General features: G+C 45.1%; 2 protein-coding genes across 2 annotated transcripts in view; one reads left to right on the forward strand and one right to left on the reverse strand.

Moving 5' to 3' along the window:
• LOC129460212 (zinc finger protein 506-like) overlaps window positions 1–2,365 on the reverse strand; it is a 71,233-nt gene extending 68,868 nt beyond the window's left edge. Inside the window, exon 1 of the mRNA XM_063616494.1 lies at window positions 1,752–2,365. Within this exon, the coding sequence (XP_063472564.1) occupies window positions 1,752–1,754 (3 nt within the window). The 5' untranslated portion in view covers window positions 1,755–2,365. The remainder of the gene's footprint in view (window positions 1–1,751) is intronic.
• Window positions 1–20,759, forward strand: part of LOC129459389 (zinc finger protein 93-like) — a 116,362-nt gene that overhangs the window by 51,668 nt on the left and 43,935 nt on the right. The gene's annotated exons all lie outside the window — the stretch shown is intronic.

A 20,759-nucleotide genomic window follows, 5' to 3' on the forward strand; every position in this document is an offset into this window, starting at 1 on the left:
TCTTGGTTTATCCCCAGAAATTACTAAAAACTCAGGACCAGAAAAAAAACTGAATATTGGCCGACGACACAGCACCCTATAAAGTTTCCGAAGAGTAATCCTGACCCAAAAACATTTTGGTAAGTTCTCTGGCAATATAAAGGAAAAAGAGGAGGCCAGGCGCGGTGGCTCATGCCTGTAATCCTAGCACTTTGGGAGGCCAAGGTGGGTGGATCACCTGAGGTCAGGAGTTCGAGACCAGCCTGACCAACATGGAGAAACCCCATCTCTACTAAAAATGCAAAAAAAATTAGCCGATCGTGGAGGCGCATGCCTGTAATCCCAGTTACTCGGGAGGCTGAGGCAGGAGAATCGCTTGAACCCAGGAGGCGGAGGTTGCGGTGAGCCGAGATCGCGCCATTGCACTCCAGCCTGGGCGACAAGAGTGAAAACTCCATCTCAAAAAAAAAAAAAAAAAAGGAAAAAGAGGCACAGATATGTTTTACAATACAGTGTCAGGGGAGTATTCTTTGCTTTCTTCTCGTAAGAAATATTTACAAACAGAAAACAAATCTTTTCATTAGTGTTACGCAATGCTTTAAAAAAATTATTAATTGAGGTACATGGGGTACGCTTTAGGCCCTGCTTGGGGCACATGTGAAAAATGCCAGGGATAATCAGTCCCCTATGGGGTGTGAAAATAATTAAGTGGCAGGCAATTAGACTGAGGAGGCTCTAGTCCCCCGATTTCTACTTCTAAAAAAAAAAATCTAAACTCAAGTGCATTTTTTGGTAAATTACTACATTAGGGGAAACAAAATTCAGGCTTAAACAACTATAAACTGCCAATTAAGCTCTGAATACATAACCTGGAAATTTCCACCTTGATTGTACAAATTAAGAATCTATATAACTATATCTAACCCATTATTGAATTTGGTGTTCTTCATCATGCACCTTATAAATGTCTTTTCTTCAAGCCCCTCCCATGGACCACAAACTACAAAGGATAGCTGGGTGCTCCACAATTCTTGAATCACTCTTTGATTAAATTATTTGATATTTTGGCGGTGACTCATATAATTTTTTTTTTAAGACCGAGTCTTGCTCTGTCGCCCAGGCTGGAGGGCAGTGGCGTGATCTCAACTCACTGCAACATCCGCCTCCCAGATTCAAGGCATTCTCTCACTTCTGCCTCCCGAGTAACCGGGGCTACAGACATTTACCATCACACCCAGCTAATTTTTGTATTTTTAGTAGAGATGTATTTTGGCCAGGCTGGTCTTGAACTCCTGACCTAAAGTGATCCGCCATCCTCGGCCTCCCAAAGTGTTGGGATTACAGCCGTGAGCCACCGCGCCCGGCCCCATTAAATTCTTAATAGATGAAAAGAAAACTGTGAACCCCACAGACCAAAGCTCTTCCCAGTCATGAACCCACACCCCGAGTCAGGATTCTCCCCTGACGACCCTCCCCGTGGTCCCTGCACAATCTGGGAGAGACGTGGCGCTGCGGGTGCAGAGCTGCCGGGAGAGGGCTCCAGGCCAGGGCACAGTCACCGCGCAGGGAAGAGACAGGACGCCCGGGGCCACGGCTGTCAGCGCAGCCGCCATCTTATGGCTGAAGGGGACGGAGGCCAAGCTGGGCAAGGAGAACTCGGGGCGCAGATTGTGGAGCTGACTGCAGGGAGGCCTGAGTCCCGCCACAGCCACTTTCCACTGGTTTCAACCAGCACCTCCCCTCTCTCGAGATGTAGGACCGGGCACATTCACCATTTCTAGGCTTCCAGGGGGTCCCGGAGTCTTAGCTGTGGATCTTTCAATACTGCAGGTCACAGGGCCACAGAAGCTGGGCCTCTAGGAGTAGAGGACACAGAGCAGTGAAGACTAGACCCTGAGCTCCGGCTGGCTGCAGGGAGAGACAAAGGCCCCGCCAAACCCGAAGCCGTTCTGTTTGCTCCAGCTGCATGCCTGATTGGACGGTTTCCAGCCCAATGTCCTCGACTGGATAATGCTTAAGGCCCCGCCCCCTCAGGCCCTGAGTGACAGAAGATGAGATGAGATGCTGGGCTGAGTGAGGAAAGAACAGCCTAAGCTGCAGACTTTTCAGGCAGGGCTTCCTCCCTGAGCTGAGCCAGGCCCCAAATTCTCTTTTTCACTCTCTCTCTTTTTGAATGTATTCAAAAGGTGAACAGAAGTATTTTGCTGTCGTATTAATAATACCTACAATTTTTGTTCAAGAGAAAATCAACTTTTATTTTGGTAATAGTGTATTATCTATACTAAAGCTAATTTTAATATAACTTTATAAATAAATAAAATTTGTCATTTTTGACCACTCCAGATTTATATATATTACAGAATATGTATATTCTGTAATCTCTTGTATTTTTTAACTTTTTATATTTGTATTTACATTCTTTTTAGTTATTCAATTTGAAACAACCTTTAAGTAATTTCAAACTGCTATAGGAGATAGATAGAAATCATTTAGGGCCAGGCACGGTGGCTCACACCTGTAATCCCAGCACTTTGGGAGGCCAAGGTGGGAGGATCACTTGAGGTCAGGAGTTCAAGACCTGCCTGGCTAACATGGTGAAGTCCCATCTCTACTAAAAATACAAAAAAATTAGCCAGGTGTGGTGGTGCACACCTGTAGTCCCAGCTACTCCAGAGGCTGAGGCAGGAGAATCGCTTGAACGCAGGAGGCAGAGGTTGTGTAATGGCACAAGAGGTTCCCCTTGCCCTTTGCCTAGACAGAGCCAATTAATCAAGGCAGAGGAATTTGTGGAGGAAAAGTTAAATATTAAATTTGAACTCAATTGAACGTGGACACCAACAATGGTCACCAACTCCCGGAACAGGTTATGTGAGCCCCTTGAGATGATCATCCAGCTCTGTTATGGAGAAATCTCTATTTCAATCTATTCCTATACTTTAGTTATTGAAAAACAATAGACAATTGCAAAAAAAAAAAAAAAAGTTGATGTTATTGTGTTTGTTGGGCCTAGTCGCCAAGGGCCTTTGTGACTGGGCCTTATGGTAAACAACTCATTACAATAAGAGCTAGTGTCCCAGACACCTGTGCACAGACGGGTGGCTGAATCTGGAGCCAAAGCTGTTGCTTCGCGGTCTGGTGGTGAATCCTCCATAGTCTGGTGTGGAGGAAAAGTTAAATATTAAATTTGAACTCAATTGAATGTGGACACAAATAATGGTCACCAAGTCCTGGAGCAGGTTGTGTGGGCCCCTTGAGGCATTTTTCCAGAGCTTTTCTGGAGAAATCTCTATTTCAATCTACTCCTATATATTAGTTGTTTAAAAACAATAAACAATCACAAAAACAAGTTGATTTTTTTGTTGTTGTTCTTTGAGCCCAGTCGTGAAGGGCTCTGCTGACTGGGCCTCATGCCAAACAACTCGTTACGAAAGAGCTAGGGTACCAGACTGCGCTGAGGCTTCATGAGACCTTTCCTCCTCTGTGCACAGAGGAGTGGCCGACTCTGGAGCCCAGGCTGTTGCTACCCAGTCTGGTGGTGAATCCTCCATGGTCTGATGAGTGTAAATATATATATCTCTTTTTTCTTCTCTTCCCATTGCAATTTGCTTGTTATATCAATCTGCTTATTATATTGATTGCTTATATCATTTGCTTATTATATCATTTGTTTATTATATCTGCATTGCCACTTATGTGGGATAAAGCTTGTTTACCCTTACTTGTATTGTGTGTCTTTTCTTCTCCCCTCATGCGTTTCCCATACAGCCCATTTTTGGTGTCACAAACAGGATTCGAAAACAAAAGTGTGTCACTTTTTTGGCCACAAGGACAGGGCTGAAAGCTCAGGGGCTTTCCATGTCCCAGGATGGGAACTCCCCCAGTTCTCCCTATTGGCAGTTGAATGGTCCAGGGGAACTGGCCTTTGTGGGAATTGGGAATCTAAATTAGTGCAATTTAAATGTTTGACTGTGCATGAAGTGCTGCAGGGGATTCCAGTCAGCAAAGGAGATGCTGAGGGGATCTCACAGAGTGGATGGTGTTTGCTTACTGCTTATAAGTTAATGTATCAAGAGAGGGGCTGGTTGCTACAAAAGAAATGTAAGCTGGAAAAGGAAAATGCTACTCTGACTTCCAGACTGACCCAGGCCCAATACCAGGCCTATGTCTTGACTGATTAGGCTCAAAGCTATCAGCCTATTGCAGAAAAAAATAGCTGTCTGAATGGCCTGGTCAGGGTAAAACTGAAGAACTAGTCAGCTGGGTCTTGGAGCAGGTAAAACCCGGCTCCTATCTCAAGGATGGGAAATTAAACTTAGTAAAATTCAAGGACCTGCACAAACTGTAAAATTCCTTGACATCCTATGGAATGCAGGGAAATAGTCCATTTTGCCAAAGGCGAAGGCTAAAATACTAGAATTTGCAACCCCTACCACTAAAAAGGAGGCCCAGAAATTTACTGGCTTGTTTGGATTCTGGAGACATCATATTCCCCACTTGGGTAACATTTTACAACCTCTGCATGCAGTCACTAGGAAACGCTATGACTTTCATTGAGGAGAGACAGACAGCATGGCTTCTGAACAAGCTAAACAAGCGGTGCAACTGGCCCTGGATCTATGACCTATAATGGATGGGCCAGTAGAGCTGCAAGTAACTGTCCAAGATCAACATGCTAATTGGAGCCTTAGGCAGAAGCAAGATGGGAAGAGGGTATCTTTCGGATTTTGGACCCAGAAACTGCCAGAGGCTGGCAAAGCTTATACCCCTTTCCAGAAACAATTGTTAGCTTGCTATTGGCTTTGCTGGAAATAGAACACCTTTGCTTCAACCATAATGTCTTTATGAGGCCTGAAATTCCTGTTATGACTTGGGTCATGAGTTCCCCCAAAACTCACCTGATAGGGCATGCCCAAGAAAGTAGCATCATAGAATGGAAATGGTACATACAAGACCAGGCTAAGCCAAAACCAAAGGGAGTATCATTTGTTTTTTGAGACAGAGTGTCACTCTGTTGCCCAGGCTGGAGTGCATTGGCTTGATCTTGGCTCACTGCAACATCCACCTCCCAGATTCAAGCAATTCTCCTGCCTCATCCTCCAGAGTAGCAGGGATTACAGGTGCACAGCACCATCCCTGGCTAATTTTTGTATTTTTAATAGAGACGGGGTTTCACCATGTCGGTCAGGCTGGTCTTGAACTCCTGTCCTCGTGATCCACCCACCTCAGCCCCCAAAGTGCTGGAATTACAGCGTGAGCCACTAGGCCCGGCAGGGGTATTATTTTTACATGAGGATGTACAAAACTTGCCAGCTCAGGAAACAACTGAGGAAGTCCTGCAGATAGGAAAGAAAACCTCCCCCACCTAATGGGGCAAATCCTTTGAAGAACTAAGCCCAGAGGATCAGAAACATGCTTGGTTTACTGATGCATCCACCAAATACACTGGTGGGACCCAATGCTGGAAGGCCGTGCCTTATAATCCTGTTAGAAACATAAGCATTTCTGATGAAGGAAGGGGTGGGAGCAGCCAGTTAGCTAAACTAGTAGCCATCCTCTGAGCTATTCAGGAGGGGACCAGAGGGATTTGTCACTTGTATACCAATTCTTGGTCAGTAGCAAATGGTCTTACTAGCTGGATGCCCCAATGGTAATGAAACAAATGGTTAATTGGGAATAAAGAAGTCTGGAGAAAACAATACTGGGAAGATAGCTGAATCCTGGCACACACAATTATTATCGCTGTTTTCCATGTTGATGCAAATGTGTCTGCTTTCTCTTGACAGGTTATTTAATAAGCAGGAAGATCAACAGGCCAAAATTTCCACCATAACTGCAAACTTGAATGCGGATGAATGGATTACAACGTGTTCAAGCCTTGGAATGGGGGCCATTATAATGTATGGTGGTTTAATTGATAGCAATTATGGGCAAGAGATAAAGGTCATTTTATGCAATACCACTCCAGATTCTTTTGCTATAAAACCACAGATGCAGGTTGTTCAATTGTTAGTGGCACCTTGTCAACAATTAACCCCTGAGGAAATCTCTGCCACAACAGAGGCTACATACAGAACTGGGAGATGAGATCCACTGGTACAGGTAGCTTAAATCCTGGAGCCAAAATATGGGTACAGCATTCATCAGATCCCGCTCCTAAGGCTGGTGACCTTGTAGCTATGGGGGCAGAAAATAAAGGCACAGTACAATTTCCTAAAGATGAGAAACAGTATCGTGTTCTCCTCTGTTTTTGTCATTACAGGGAGTAACCTATCTACTAATTATCAGCACCTGTGTCTTTGTGTCTGAGGCCAAGGGAAAATTCATCAACTGGGTAGCCACTGCTGCAACAGAAGCCAAATGCAGTCAATGTTGGCAATATGTTGAGTTGCTGGAGGCCACCTGGAATGGGCTATCTTGGAGAATTTTCCCTGACAACATTTCTGTATGGCTATGTCATTACCAGTGGGGCCATAACAACAACACTTGCAATCCAACCTGGACTTCCTTTGATCACACTTAGCAATCTATGTTTGCCAAGTCAAAAAAAGATGAACTCTACCCTCACCTTGCATTGAAAGCCTTGGTATCCTGCCCAACATGCCTGGAATGGAATATATTGAGAACTTGCTGTGCGGGTGGCCAGATTCAATATAGCATCCCCTTTGTCTGGAGGTCTTAAATGGAATTTCTCCAGACAATTGTCAACACATACTCCAAATCGACAACATTGCACTCAGTGAAACACAATCTCTTTCTTACTTCAGTAACACATTGTTACACTATGATTACAGTAGCTCCATTGCTGTCCCCTGGGGGGGCTGTTGGTATGCAGATCCTGTGGATGGTGATACTTGTCCCTGTATTGAATGGGGGAATGAACTTGGGGGTGGCCATTAATTCCATTCACCATCGGGGATAATATTCCCCTACCCAGTAATCTAGATGCTTACAAACATCACTAGTTATGAATGTGCCGGCCTCCTTGGTGATGGTATTTTATAACAGTATTCTCCCTTGCTGCTGGTACAATCCTGCTTCAGCAACAAATTAAAATGTTAACCTTATATATGGAAAAATCTCTTAATAATAGTAGCACTGAACTTATGTTGTTATCAGATGAATTTGCTCAGCTGCGTACTGTTGTGTTGCAAAATCAAATGGCATTAGATATGCTTACCGCAGCCCAAGGAGGGGTTTGCGCCTTACTGCATAGTGAATGTGGTGCGTATATCCCTGGTAATTCTCACAATATTACATTCCTTGCAAAGCCATGCTGAGTGTGGTTTTAATCAATTGTGCTTTTAATTCTCCCATGCTTACCCAGTATCTGTAATCTATTTCAACTTTGCCTTCCCCATATATCTGTAAGAGTATTTTCCTACAATTGAGTATCCAATTGAGGTCAAATGTGGAGGAAAAGTTACATATTAAATTTGAAATTAATTGAACGTGGACACAAACAATGGCCACCAAGTCCCGGCACAGGTTGTGTGAGCCCTTGAGACAATCATTCAGCGCTGTTTCAGAGAAACCTCTATTTCAATCTATTCCTATACATTAGTTATTAAAAAATACAGACAACCACATAAAAACACCTTGACCTTTTTGTGTTGCTTGAGCCCAGTTGCGAAGGGCCCTCATGACTGAGCCTCATGCCAAACAACTCGTTACAAAAATAGCTAGGGTCCCAGACCGCGCCAAAGCTTCAAGAAACCTCTCCTCATCTGTGCACGGAGGGGTGGCTGACTCTGGAGCCCAGGCTGTTGCTTCCTGGTGTGGTGGTGAATCCTCCATAGACTGGTGAGTGTAATGTCTGACTCTGGAGCCCAGGCTGTTGCTTCCTTGTATGGTGATGAATCCTCCATAGTCTGGTGAGTGTAAACATATTTATCTCTTTTCCCTTTTCCCCCTCCCATTGCAATTTGCTTATTTTATCAATTTGCTTATTATATCTGCATTGCCATTTACATGGAATAAAGCTTGTTTACCCTTAAAGGTATGGTGTATGTGTCTTTTCTTCTCCCCTCACGCATTTCCTGCACAGAACACCATATTTCTCAGAGGCTTTGTTTGTTCCCGTTTATTCTTCTTTCTTTAATCTTGTCTGCATGCTTTATTTCACCAAGGTGGTTTTTCAACTTTGATATCCTTTCTTCTGCTCCATCAATTTGGCTATTGATACTTTTGTATGCTTCATGAAGTTCTTGTTCTCCGCTTTTCAGATCCATCAGGTCATTTATGTTCCTCTCTAAACTGGTTATTCTAATTAGAAGTTCTTCTAACCGTTTATCAAGGTTCTTAGCTTCTTTGCATTGGGTTAGAACATGTTCCTTTAGCTCAGTAGTTTGTTATTACCCATCTTCTGAAGCCTGCGTCTGTCAATTCACACATCTCATCCTCTGTCCAGTTCTGCACCCTTGCTGAAGAGACATTTTGATCATTTGGGGGAGAAGACGCACTCTGGTCTTTCAGCGTTTTTTTGTTGATTCTTTCTCATCTTTATGAGTTTGTCTAGTTTCAATATTTGAGGCTGCTGATCCTTAAATTTTTTTTTTTTTTTTGAGATGGAGTTTCACTATGGTTGCCCTGGCTGGAGTGTGATGGTGTGATATTGGCTCACCGCAACCTCCACCTCCTGGGTTCAAGTGGTTGGCCTGCCTCAGCCTCCCAAATAGCAGAGATTATAGGCATGTCCCACCATGCCTGGATAATTTTGTATTTTTAGTAGAGACAGGGTTTCGCCATGATGATCAGGCTGGTCTTGAACTCCTGACCTCAGGTGATCCGTCTGTCTTGGCCTCCCAAAGTGCTGGGATTACAGGCTAGAGCCACCAAACCCCGTCTAATTTTTGTATTTTTTAGTAGAGATGGGGTTTTGCCATGTTGGCCAGACTGGTCTCCTGACATCATGATCCACCCACCTTGGCCTCCCAATGTATTGGGATTACAAGTGTAAGCCACCAGGCCCGGCCTTGGATGGGGTTTTTGTGGGTACTTTTTTTTGGTTTTTGATGCTTTTGCTGTTGCTTAGTGTTTGTTTTTCTTTCAATGGTCAGATCTCCATTCTGTAGGGCTGCTGCAGTTTGCTAGGGATTCACTTCAGGCCCTTTTTATCTGGTTCACTCCCGTGCCTGGAGATATCACTCAAGGAGGTAGAACAGCTAAGAAAAGTGCCTGCTCCTTCCTCTGGGATCCCTGACCTCAAGAGGCAGGAATCCGATGCCAGGAGGGTCTCTCCTGTTTCTCTGAAACAGCTCTGGAGGAATGCCTCAAGGGGCTCACACACCCTGTTCCGGGACTTGGTGACCATAGTTTGTGTTTACATTCCATTAGTTCAAATTTAATTTTTAACTTTGCCTCCACATCAGACTGCGAAGGATTCAGCAACAGACCAGGAAGCAACAGGCCTGGCTTCAGAGTCGGAAACTGCACTCTTCAGACTATGGAGGATTCAACCACCCGACTGGAAAGCAACAGCTTGGGCTCCAGAGTCGGCCACCCATCCGTGCACAGACGAGGAGAGGTCTCATGAAGCTTCAGTGCTGTCTGGGACCCTAGCTTTTTTTTGTAATGAGTTGTTTGGCATGAGGCCCAGTCATGGCGGCCCTTCGTGACGGCTCAAGGAACACAAAAAGCTCAACTTGTTTTTTTGTGATTGTCTATTGTTTTTCAATAACTAACATATAGGAATAGATTGAAATAGAGGTTTCTCCATATCAGCGCTGGATGGATGCCTCAAGGGGCTCACATAACCTGTTCCAAGACTTGGTGATCATTGTTTGTGTCCACGTTCAATTGAGTTCAAATTTAATATGTAACTTTTCCTCCACAAATTACCCTGGCTTGATGAATTGGCTCTGTCTAGACAAAGGGCAACGTGAACCCCTTGGGCCATTACACACCCTCCACCTGCTGGGTTCAGGAGATTCTCCTGCCTCAGCATCTGGAGTAACTGGGACTACAGGTGTGCACCAGCACACTTGGCTAATTTTTTGTATTTTTAGTAGAGATGGGGTTTCACCATATTAGCCAGTCTGGTCTTAAACTCCTGACCTCAAGTGATCCTCCCACCTTGGCCTCCCAAATTGCTGGGATTACAGACATGAGCCACCATGCCTGGCCCTAAATGATTTCTTTCTATCTCCTATAACAGTTTGAAATTACTTAAAGGTTGTTTGAAAAAGTAAAAAGAATGTAGATAAAAATAAAATATAAAAAGTTTAAAAAATTACAAGAGATTACAAAATATATATGTAAATCTTGAGTGGTCATAAATGACAAATTTGAGTTTATTTATAAGGTTTTATTAAAATTAGCTTTAGTATTGATAATACACTATTATCAAAGTAAAAGTTGATTTTCTCTTGAACAAAAATTTTATGTATTATAAAATACAATAAAATTTCTTTTAAAATTTTATTGTATAAATATAAAATTCCCTGTTAACTTCCTTGTTCTTTGTTCTCAAATTCAACTTTTCTTGTTCTCCATGCTTCGTTGCCCCTATTACTATAACAATCTTTCTTCCCATCAGTTCTAATCAATAACTCACATCTGTTTTCTTGGTTACTCACTCTGCACCCTTTCCACCTTTTAAAACCGCAGGTCCCACTAATGTGACTCGTATATCCCCCTTCCCTTCATTATTTGGAAAAATATTCACAAATAGCCAATCGGGTCAATTTAGATTGTGTGGTCTGACCCCAGTCCATGGGGGAGTGATACAGATATAGAGACTTTGTGTTAAAAATAAAAAACTTGGCTGGGTGCGGTGGCTCATGCCTGTAATCCCACCACTTTGGGAGGCCGAGGTGGGCCGATCATGAGGTGAGGAGTTTGAAACCAGCCTGACCAACATGGTGAAATCCCATCTCTACTAAAAAAACAAAAGTTAGTTGGTCATGGTGGCACGAACCTGTAATCCCAGCTACACATGAGGCTAAGGCAGGAGAATTGCTTGAACCTAGGAGGTGGAGGATGCAGTGAGCTGAGATTGTGCCACTGCACTCCAGCCTGGGCGACAGAGCGAGACTTCATCTCAAAAAGAAAAACAAAATAAAAACCTTTTCTCTCCTTTGTTCTGGGTGCTCTTGCAATTGTGATTGACACAAACAACACCCTCTGCAGAAGTAAACTGCCTTACTGAATAATCTTTTGCCTGAGTGCTGGTTTCACTTTGTGACATCAAACATTTTACTTCCAACAATTCTGGGGGCTCATCTGGGATTCTGATTCTCCTCCAGGGAAGGGTCTTTGGTCACCTCCCAGGGGGAGACACGTCACACTGCCTTGTTGCAGTAGCCCCAGGGGCTAGAGATTGAGACCCATTCATTGTGACGTATAAATCTGGACTCTCAGCAATGCGGAAAGAAAAAGGCTCACAATAGCGTGGTGATCAGGTAACTCTGTGCACAGGTCAAGGTAAAAAACATCACATGGGTGACAAAGTATCTCCTTGATGGTTGGGATTCTGGAGGTTGAGAGTCTGTAAACGATCACAAGCGCTACTGCTTGTGGTGCTGCTTGTGGGAATGATACTAAGCACTACTGCTGTGCAGAGTCAGTGGGACCTATCTGTAGTTCCATGGTCTCCACATACGGCTTGTGGCAGATCCTGCCATGGGACTTATACTGGCACACCAATGCTAAGAGAGACCTAAATTCCCATGAGAAAAGCAGCCAGAGTGGACAAAGTGAAAGAAAGGTGCAAGGAGCCTCCAGCAGGCAGGACTAAATTATAGGCAAGAAATCTCTAGTATAAGGGATTAAGCCTTAGCAAGCGTCCAGGGAAAGAATTGGCAAGAAACCTCTATTATGAGGGATTGAGCCTTAATAAGCCTCCAGGGAAAGAATAGGCAAGAAATCTTTAGTATGAGAGATTGAGCCTAACCAGGACCCAATATGGGAATTACTCCAAACAAAACAGGGGGTAGAAAAGATAAGTATAATAACAATGATATTCCCCCGATATCCCCCTAGGTCTCATGTTAAAATATTGGAAAAATAGGCTGGGTGCAGTGGCTCACACCTGCAACTCCAGCACTTTGGGAGGCCAAGGCAGGAGGATCATGAGGTCAGGAGTTTGAGAGCAACCTGGCCAACATAGTGAAACCCCCATCTCTACTAAAAATACAAAAAAATAGCTGGCCATGGTGTTGTTGTATAATCCCAGCTACTTGGGAGGCTGAGGGAGGAGAACTGCTTGAACCCAGGAGGCAAATGTTGCAGTGAGCCAACTTCATGCCACTGCACTCCAGCCTGGGCGATCGTGCAAGACTCTGTCTCAAAAAAAAAAAAAAATATATATATATATATATATATATGAAAAATAATGAAAGGACTAAACATAAGACAAAACAACAAATGATAAAATATTGCTGGCTGGGCGTGGTGGCTCATGCCTGTAATCCCAGCACTTTGGGAGGCTGAGGCGGTTGGATAATCTGAGCTCAGGAGTTTGTGACCAGCCTGGGCAACAGGGTGAAGCCCAGTCGCTACTAAAATACAATAAAAATTAGCCAGGCATGGCAGCGTGCCCCTGTAGTCCCAGCTACTTGGGAGGCTGAGGCGGGAGAATTGCTTGAACTCAGGAGGTGGAGGTTGCAGTGAGCCGAGATAGCACCACTGCACTCCAGCCTGGGTGACAGAGTGAGACTTCATCTCAAAAAAGAAAAAAAAATTGCATTTGATTTGGACTCAGGAACCCATCCTCAAACCCTCAATCTTCTGGCCAAAGTTTGGGTCGAATGAGGATGTGATGTGTCAACTTCTAATTCAATAGGCATGATCTCGGCTCACTGCAAACTCCACCTTCCAGGTTCAAGCGATTCCCCTGCCTCATCCTCCCAAGTAGCTGGGATTGCAGGCATGCACCACCACGCCCAGCTAATTTTGTTTTTAATTGAGACAGGGTTTCTCCATGTTGGTCAGGCTGGTCTCGAACTCCCAACCTCAGGTGATCTGCCTGCTTTGGCCTCCCGAAGTGCTGGGATTATAGGTGTGAGCCACTGCACTGGACAAAAGTCCAGTTTCTCAAGAAAAACTGGACTATGCTCTTTGTTAGAGGCAGGGACTTGTCCTCTTTTTTCCCTTAAAGACAGCTAGGGAAAAACCTAATCTAGCACCCCAGAATAAAAAGCCAGAAAAGCCAGTTCCCATGCCTAAAGACTCCAGCACGTGGGATCCCCTGGACTATCTTCCCTGCTCAGTGTCCCTCGAAGGCAGCCGTTGCCATCCTGGATCCCTCTCCAGATTCTTCCCCTGCTCACATTATTCCTCCTCTTTATAATCCTACATCACCCCATGAGCCTATTCTCTCTCAGCCCAAGTACCCCTCCCTAAAGGGACTCCAATATGAGTTAAAACAATGTAAAAGGAATATCCAGAATTTCCCATTTCCCTCCACACTTAAAAATCAGCCCCAACTCTCTTCCCCTTAAAAGAGGTGCCCCAAGGCGGGGGAGCTTTTGGCTTCATAAATCCTCCCTTGTCCAGTTCAAAAGTTCGAAGTTTTTTTTTTTTTTTTTTTTTTTTGAGACGGAGTCTCGCTCTGTCGCCCTGGCTGGAGTGCAGTGGCGCGATCTCGGCTCACTGCAAGCTCCGCCTCCCGGGTTCACGCCATTCTCCTGCCTCAGCCTCTCCGAGTAGCTGGGACTACAGGCCCCCGCCACTACGCCCGGCTAATTTTTTTGTATTTTTAGTAGAGACGGGGTTTTCACCGTGGTCTCGATCTCCTGACCTTGTGATCCGTCCGCCTCGGCCTCCCAAAGTGCTGGGATTACAAGCGTGAGCCACCGCGCCCGGCCCTCGAAGTTTAAAAAGAGAAACTTAAGCCATTGTTAGATGACTCTTTTGGAGTGACAGATCAAGTTAATCAATTCTTAGGACCTCAGTTATACACTTAGGTCGAGCTAATGTCCATCGTAGACATTCTCTTTTCAAGGGAGGAAAGAAGCATAATCCGTAGGGTTGCTATGGCAATTTGAGAATGTGGACACTCTCCCAGTCAAAACGTTCCTACTGCAGACCACAAATTCCCCACCCAAGATCCCTGGTTGGACAATAGTAACACAGCTCACTGAGAAAAAATGCATTATCAAAGGGAAATGATAATAAAATGAATTAGGTAATCAGTACCCTGAACTCAAAATCTCTCTAAAGCATTTAATATACAACAACAACAAAAAGATGAAGGGCCTATAAAATTCCTAGACAGACTAAAACAGCAAATAAGACAATATGCAGGCCTAGATTTAGAAGACCCCCTTGGGCAGGGAATGTTAAAGCTCCATTTTGTTACTAAAAGTTGGCCAGATATTTCAAAAAATTACAAAAATTGGGAAAACTGGCTCTTAAATGAACTTCTCAGGGAAACTCAGAAAGTTTATGTGAAGAGAGATGAAGAAAAACAAAAACAAAAAGCAAGACTCATGTTATACACTTTCCAACAAGTGGCTCCAAACCCACACGTTTCTAAACAAAACTCTCAGGGGGCCAAAAACTACAAAGGGTCTAGACCCCGATTTAAAGAACACAAGCCTCCATCTAGAAGACCCAACCCCTCATTTACCAGACCCTCTAAAGAATGTGGTGGGACAAGGTCAAAGAATCTCAGAACTGAGAGTGAAGAGGGACAAGATATGTACTACGAACGCAGAAGGGCAGGCCACTTCAAGAAAAAATGTTCTGAATTTAAAAAGGAGAAGAAAGCACTTCCACTCATGACTTTTGAGGAGAAATAGGGGGTTCAGAAATTCTGTCTCTTTTATCTTGAGTCCCACCAGGAGCCCTTAATAAATTTAGAGGTGGGACGTAAGCATGACCTTATCACCTTTTTAGTCAATTCAGGAGTGACTCGCTCCTCTGTTTCCCTCCATCTAATATTATCTACTCTTCAGAAGAACTTTTAGTCTCTGGGATACAAGGAGTAGGATTTAAAACAAAAATCTTAAAAAGTATGGAAGTCATATACCAAGATCGATTGACTCATATCCAATTCTTGTTGATCCCTGAGACAGGAACTAATCTATTAGGAAGAGACTTAATGCTAAAATTGAACATAGGCTTACAAGTTGGCCCTAAAGGATTTCTTATCTCATTAAACCTACTCACTACCGCAGATGAAAAATACATTAATTCTGATGTTTGATCCAGAGAAGAAACCGAGGGAAACTCCACATCCCTCCAATCCATATCGAGCTAAAAACCCCCAGGGAAGTAATAAAGAGAAAACAATACCCCATTCCCTTAGAAGGCAGGATAGGGTTAAAACTCATAATTGAAAGTCTCATTAAGGACGGGCTCCTTAAACTCTGTATGTCTCCTTATAACACCCCAATACTGCCTGTCAAGAAATCAGGTGAATCATACCGGTACTAGACCTCAGAGCTATCAACTAAATAGTCCAGGCTACCCAGCCCATTGTTCCCAATCCTTACACCATTCTCAACGAGATTCCATATAATCATCCATGGTTTACTGTGATAGAGTTAAAGGATGCTTTTTGGGCATGTCCTCTGGCTGAACATAGCCAAGATATATTTGCTTTTGAGTAAAAAGATCCTCATTCAGGGCAGAAACAACATTGATCAACAGTCTTACCCCAAGGGTTCAAGACTCCCCTAACCAGTTTGGTCAAATTTTAAAACAGGGCCGGGCGCGGTGGCTCACGCTTGTAATCCCAGCACTTTGGGAGGCCAAGGCGGGTGGATCACGAGGTCAGGAGATCGAGACCACGGTGAAACCCCGTCTCTACTAAAAATACAAAAAATTAGCCGGGTGTGGTGGCGGGCGCCTATAGTCCCAGCTACTCGGAGAGGCTGAGGCAGGAGAATGGCGTGAACCCGGGAGGCGGAGCTTGCAGTGAGCCGAGATTGCGCCACTGCACTCCAGCCTGGGCGACAGAGCGAGACTCCGTCTCAAAAAAAAAAAAAAAAAAAAAAAAAAAAATTTTAAAACAAGTATTAAAAAAAGTTGTCCCAAAGCAAATATTTCTGCTTCAATATGTAGATAATATTCTTTTTTTTTTTTTTGATGGCGTCTCAATCTGTCACCAAGGCTGGAGTGCAGTGGCTCCATCTTGGCTCACTGCAACCTCTGCCTCCTGGGTTCAAGTGATTCTCCTGCCTCAGCCTCCCAACCAGCTAAGACTACAGGCACATGCCACCACACCCGGCTAATTTGTGTATTTTTAGTAGAGATGGGGTTTCACCATGTTGGTCAGTCTGGTCTCAAACTCCTGAACTCGTGATCTGCCTGCCTCAGCCTCTCAAAGTTCAGGGATCACAGGCATGACCCACCGTGCCCCATTGTAGATAATATTCTTATATCTGGGAAACACATAGAAAAAGTAGCTTCTGTACACATACTCTTAACCATCTGGAGTCTGAGGGGTTAGGGGTCTCAAAGGGAAAGCTTCAGTATGTGGAGCCTGGTGTAAATATTTAGGCCACTTGACAAGTACAGACAAGCAAAAGATAGGGCCTGAATGCGTTGAAAAAAATTGTGTTTCTACCCTTGCCTCAAACTAAACAAAAACTCAGAACATTTTTAGGGGTAATTGAATATTGCCGCTTATGGATTAACTCATATACACTAAACAGTAAACTGGTACCAAAAATTTGCCCAGGGGAAGCCTGACCATCTCCTGTGAACTTCTGAGGAAGTAGATCAGGTTGAAGAGCTAAAAGAAAGGCTCATAACCACCCCTGTCTTAGCCTTCCCTTCCCTAGAAAAGCCATTCCACCATTTTGTTAGTGTGTATAATAGGGTAGCTTTGGGGGTGCTTACCCAAGAACACAGAGGCTGCTGGCAGCCCGTGTCTTCCTATCAAAAATTTTAGATCCAATCACCTACAGAGGGCCTCAGTGCATCTAACCTATTGTGACCACTGCAGTATTGGTCGAGAAAAGTAAAAAGTTAACCTTTAGAGGAAAATTGATAGTAAAGATGCCCCACCAAGTTAGAACTATCTTAAACCAAAAAACAGGGAAGTGGCTTACTAACTCAAGGAATCTTAAAGTGAGGAGAGAGGCCAGTTCTCATACTGTCTCCTGTCTCTAAAGAGAAGGAGGAAGTAAAAGCTGCCTGAGGTTAAAGATTAACCCCCTACTCTAACCACATGTGTTATCTATAGATCTTAATCTGTTACAACTCTTTCACGTGGACCCCTTAGAGTTGTAAGCCCTTAAAAGGACCAGGAACTCTTTCTTCAGAGAGCTTGGTTCTTGAGACCAAGTCTACTGATGCTCCTGGCCGAATAAAGCCTCTTCCTTCTTTAACCTGGTGTCTGAGGGGTTTTGTCTATGGCTCGTCCTGCTACATTTCTTGGTTCCCTGACCAGGAAGCAAGGTGATTAACAGACTGTTGAGGCAGCCCCTTAGGCAGCTTAGGCCTGCCCTGTGGAGCATCCCTATGGGGGACTCCAGCCAGCTTGAGAAACGTGGATCCTGAGAGCCCTCCTGGGTAGGCATTTGCTCCGGTGGAACACTTCATCAGAGCGGCGCATGGCAGGCCCCTGTGGAGGATCAACGCAGTGGCTGAACACCAGGAAGGAACCAGCTCTTGGAGTCCAGACACCTGGAATAAGGTAGGACTGGTCCTGTGAACTTTCCCACTCCATTTGAGTGGAAGTGTCCTGATCACCCACGGTGTGCCCTTATCAGCACTTTGGTCTCAGTATTGATTTTGATTTGGCTTGACTTGTTTGCAAAAAAGGAAATGAAAGTGAGTGAGTGCTTGAGTTTGAGACGGGAGAGGCGAATGAGTGACCCCTTTACCCTTTCCTTCTTGTGGTGTGAGTGTTGTTTTGTCTTGGGAGGAAGATGGGTGGAATGTAAAGTAAGCCCACTCCACTAGGAACTATGTTGAAAAATTTCAAGAAAGGATTTAATGGAGGCTATGGAGTTACTATGACACCAGGAAAACTTAGAACTTTGTGTGAGATAGACTGGCTGGCATTAGAAGTGGGTTGGCCACCAGAAGGAAGCCTAGACAGGTCCCTTGTTTCAAAGGTATGGCACAAGGCAACTGGTAAGTCAGGATACCCAGACAAGTTTCCGTGCATAGACACTTGGTTACAGCTGGTTTTAGACCCCCCACAGTGGTTAAGAGGACAGGCAGCAGTAGTACTAGTGACAAAGGGACAGACAGCCAAGGAAGAATCCCACTCCACCTGCCGAGGGGAGTCAGCTCCTAAAATCCTGTCCGACCCAAAATCAGAGGATTCATGGCAAGAAATGGTGCCAGTGGCCCCCGCTTTCACCAAGAAGGGAGGCCTCCCACCCTGAGCCCAGTGTGCCCGAGCTTCCACAAGACCTTCATACCCCTAGGCCACCCAGAGTAGAAAAGAAAGGATGTGAGACCTCGGGAGAAACCCCTCCCTTGGCAGCCCATTTGAGTCATAGAACTGGGATACAAATGCCCCTGAGAGAGCAACAGTATACTGGGATAGATGAGGATGGGCATATGGTGGAAAGGCATGCCTTTATGTACCAACCCTTTACCTCTGCCAATCTCCTCAATTGGAAAAACAATATCCCATCCTATACCGAAAAGCCTCAAGCTATAATTGATTTGCCTCAAACTATTATCCAGACCCACAACCCCACCTGGGCTGATTGCCACCAGTTGCTTATGTACCTCTTTAACACAGATGAAAGGAGGTGAGTGCCCCAACAGCAACCAAGTGGCTGGAAGAACATGTTCCAGCTGATTACCAAAACTTTCAAGAGTATGTGAAGATCTAATTACCAGGAACAGACCCACAGTGGGACCCAGATGAAAGCCAGGGTATGCAAAGGCTAAACCGGTACAGGGAAGCCCTTCTGGAAGGGTTAAAGAAGGGAGCTCAGGAAGCCACAAATGTAACAAAGTCTCTGAGGTCATTCAAGGAAAAGATGAGAGCTCGGCACAATTCTATGAGAGAATATGTGAGGCCTATTGTATGTATACTCTTTTTGATCCTGATAGCCCTGAAAATCAGTGCATGATTAACATGGCTTTAGTTAGTCAAAGCGCAGAAGACAATAGAAGAAAATTGAAGAAACAGGCTGGGTTTGCAGGTATGGATACTTCACAGTTATTGGAGATAGCCAACCAAGTGTTCGTGAATAGAGATGCACTAAGCCGCAGAGAGAACCACAGAGAGAGCAAACGCCAAGCCCGCCGACCTGCCAATTGAGCTATTAGAGGGGTCCCCCCCAAAAGGGGCAAGAGAAGGGGGCCCCCAGGAATAATACCCAGTCTGGCCGTCCATGCTTGCATCATAACCAGTGTGCTTCCTGTAAGGAAATAGGAATTGGAAAGACAAGTGCCCCCAGTTGAAAGGGAAACAAGGCGACTCTGAGCAGGAGGCCTCAGACAAGGATGAAGGGGCCTTGTTCAATCTGGCAGAAGGGTTACGGGATGAGGGGGATGAGGCTCATGTACCCCCAAAAGCCCATGGTCAGGATGACAGTCTGGGGCAAGGACATTGGGTTTCTTGTCAATACTGGTGCTGAACATTCAGTAGTAACCACCCTGGTTGCCCCCTTATCCAAAAAGATTATTGATATAATCAGAGCTACAGGCATTTTGGCAAAGCAAGCTTTCTGTTTGTCCTGGACCTGCACTGTGGGGGGTGGGGGGCATGAAGTGATTCACCAGTTTCTGTACATGCCTGACTGCCCCTTGCCTTTGCTAGGAAGCGACCTACTTAGCAAGCTGAGAGCCACCATCTCTTTTACAAAGCAAGGCTCTTTACAGCTAAAGCTACCTGGAATGGGAGACATCATGGCCCTTATGGTTCCTCGGGAGGAGGAATGGAGACTTCTTAACTGAGCCAGGCCAAGAGATAGGACCAGCTCTGGGTAAGCAGTGGCCACTGGTGTGGGCAGAAGACAACCCTCCAGGGTTGGCAATCAAGCAGGACCCCGTACTCATAGAAGTTAAGCCTGGGGCCCAGCCGGTCAGGCAAAACAGTACCCGGTCTGCAGAGAAGCTTTTGAAGGTATCCAGGTCCATCTAAAGTGCCTGAGGGCTTTTGGAATTATAGTCCCTTGTCAGTCTACATGGAACTCTCCCATCCTGCCTGTTCCCAAACCAGGGACCAAGGACTACAGGCCAATACAGGATTTGTGCTTGGTCAACCAAGCTATAGTGACTTTGCACCCAATGGTACCTAACCCGTACATGTTGTTGGTGTTGCTGCCAGCTGACGACAGCTGGTTCACCTGCCTGGACTTGAAGGATGCTTTCTTTAGCATCAGACTAGCTCTTTGAGAGCCAGAAACTGTTTGCCTTTCAGTGGGAGGATCTGGGGCCAGGTGTCAACACTCAGTACACTTGGACCTGGCTTCCCCAAGGGTTCAAGAACTCCCTCACCATCTTCAGGGAGGTGCTAGCTCGAGACCTCCAGAAGTTTCCTGCCAAAGACCTAGGCTGCGTGTTGCTCCAGTACATCGACGACCTTCTGCTGGGACAACCCACAGCAGTTGGATGCGCCACGGGAATGGATACCCTACTCCGGCACCTGGAGGACTGTGGGTATAAGGTGTCCAAGAAGAAAGCTCAGATCTACAGACAGCAGGTACATTACCTGGGATTTACTATCCAACAGGGGGAGTGCATTCTGGGATCAGAAAGAAAGCAGGTCATTTGCAACCTACCAGAGCCTAAGACCAGAAGGCAGGTAAGGGAATTCTTAGAAGCCATGGGGTTCTGCAGGTTATGAATCCCAAACTTTGCAGTAGTGGCCAAGCCCCTGTATGGAGCCACAAAGGGGGCAACAAGGAACCTTTCGA

Source organism: Symphalangus syndactylus, chromosome 13 (genome assembly GCF_028878055.3).
Source record: "Symphalangus syndactylus isolate Jambi chromosome 13, NHGRI_mSymSyn1-v2.1_pri, whole genome shotgun sequence".
Lineage (NCBI taxonomy): Eukaryota > Metazoa > Chordata > Mammalia > Primates > Hylobatidae > Symphalangus > Symphalangus syndactylus.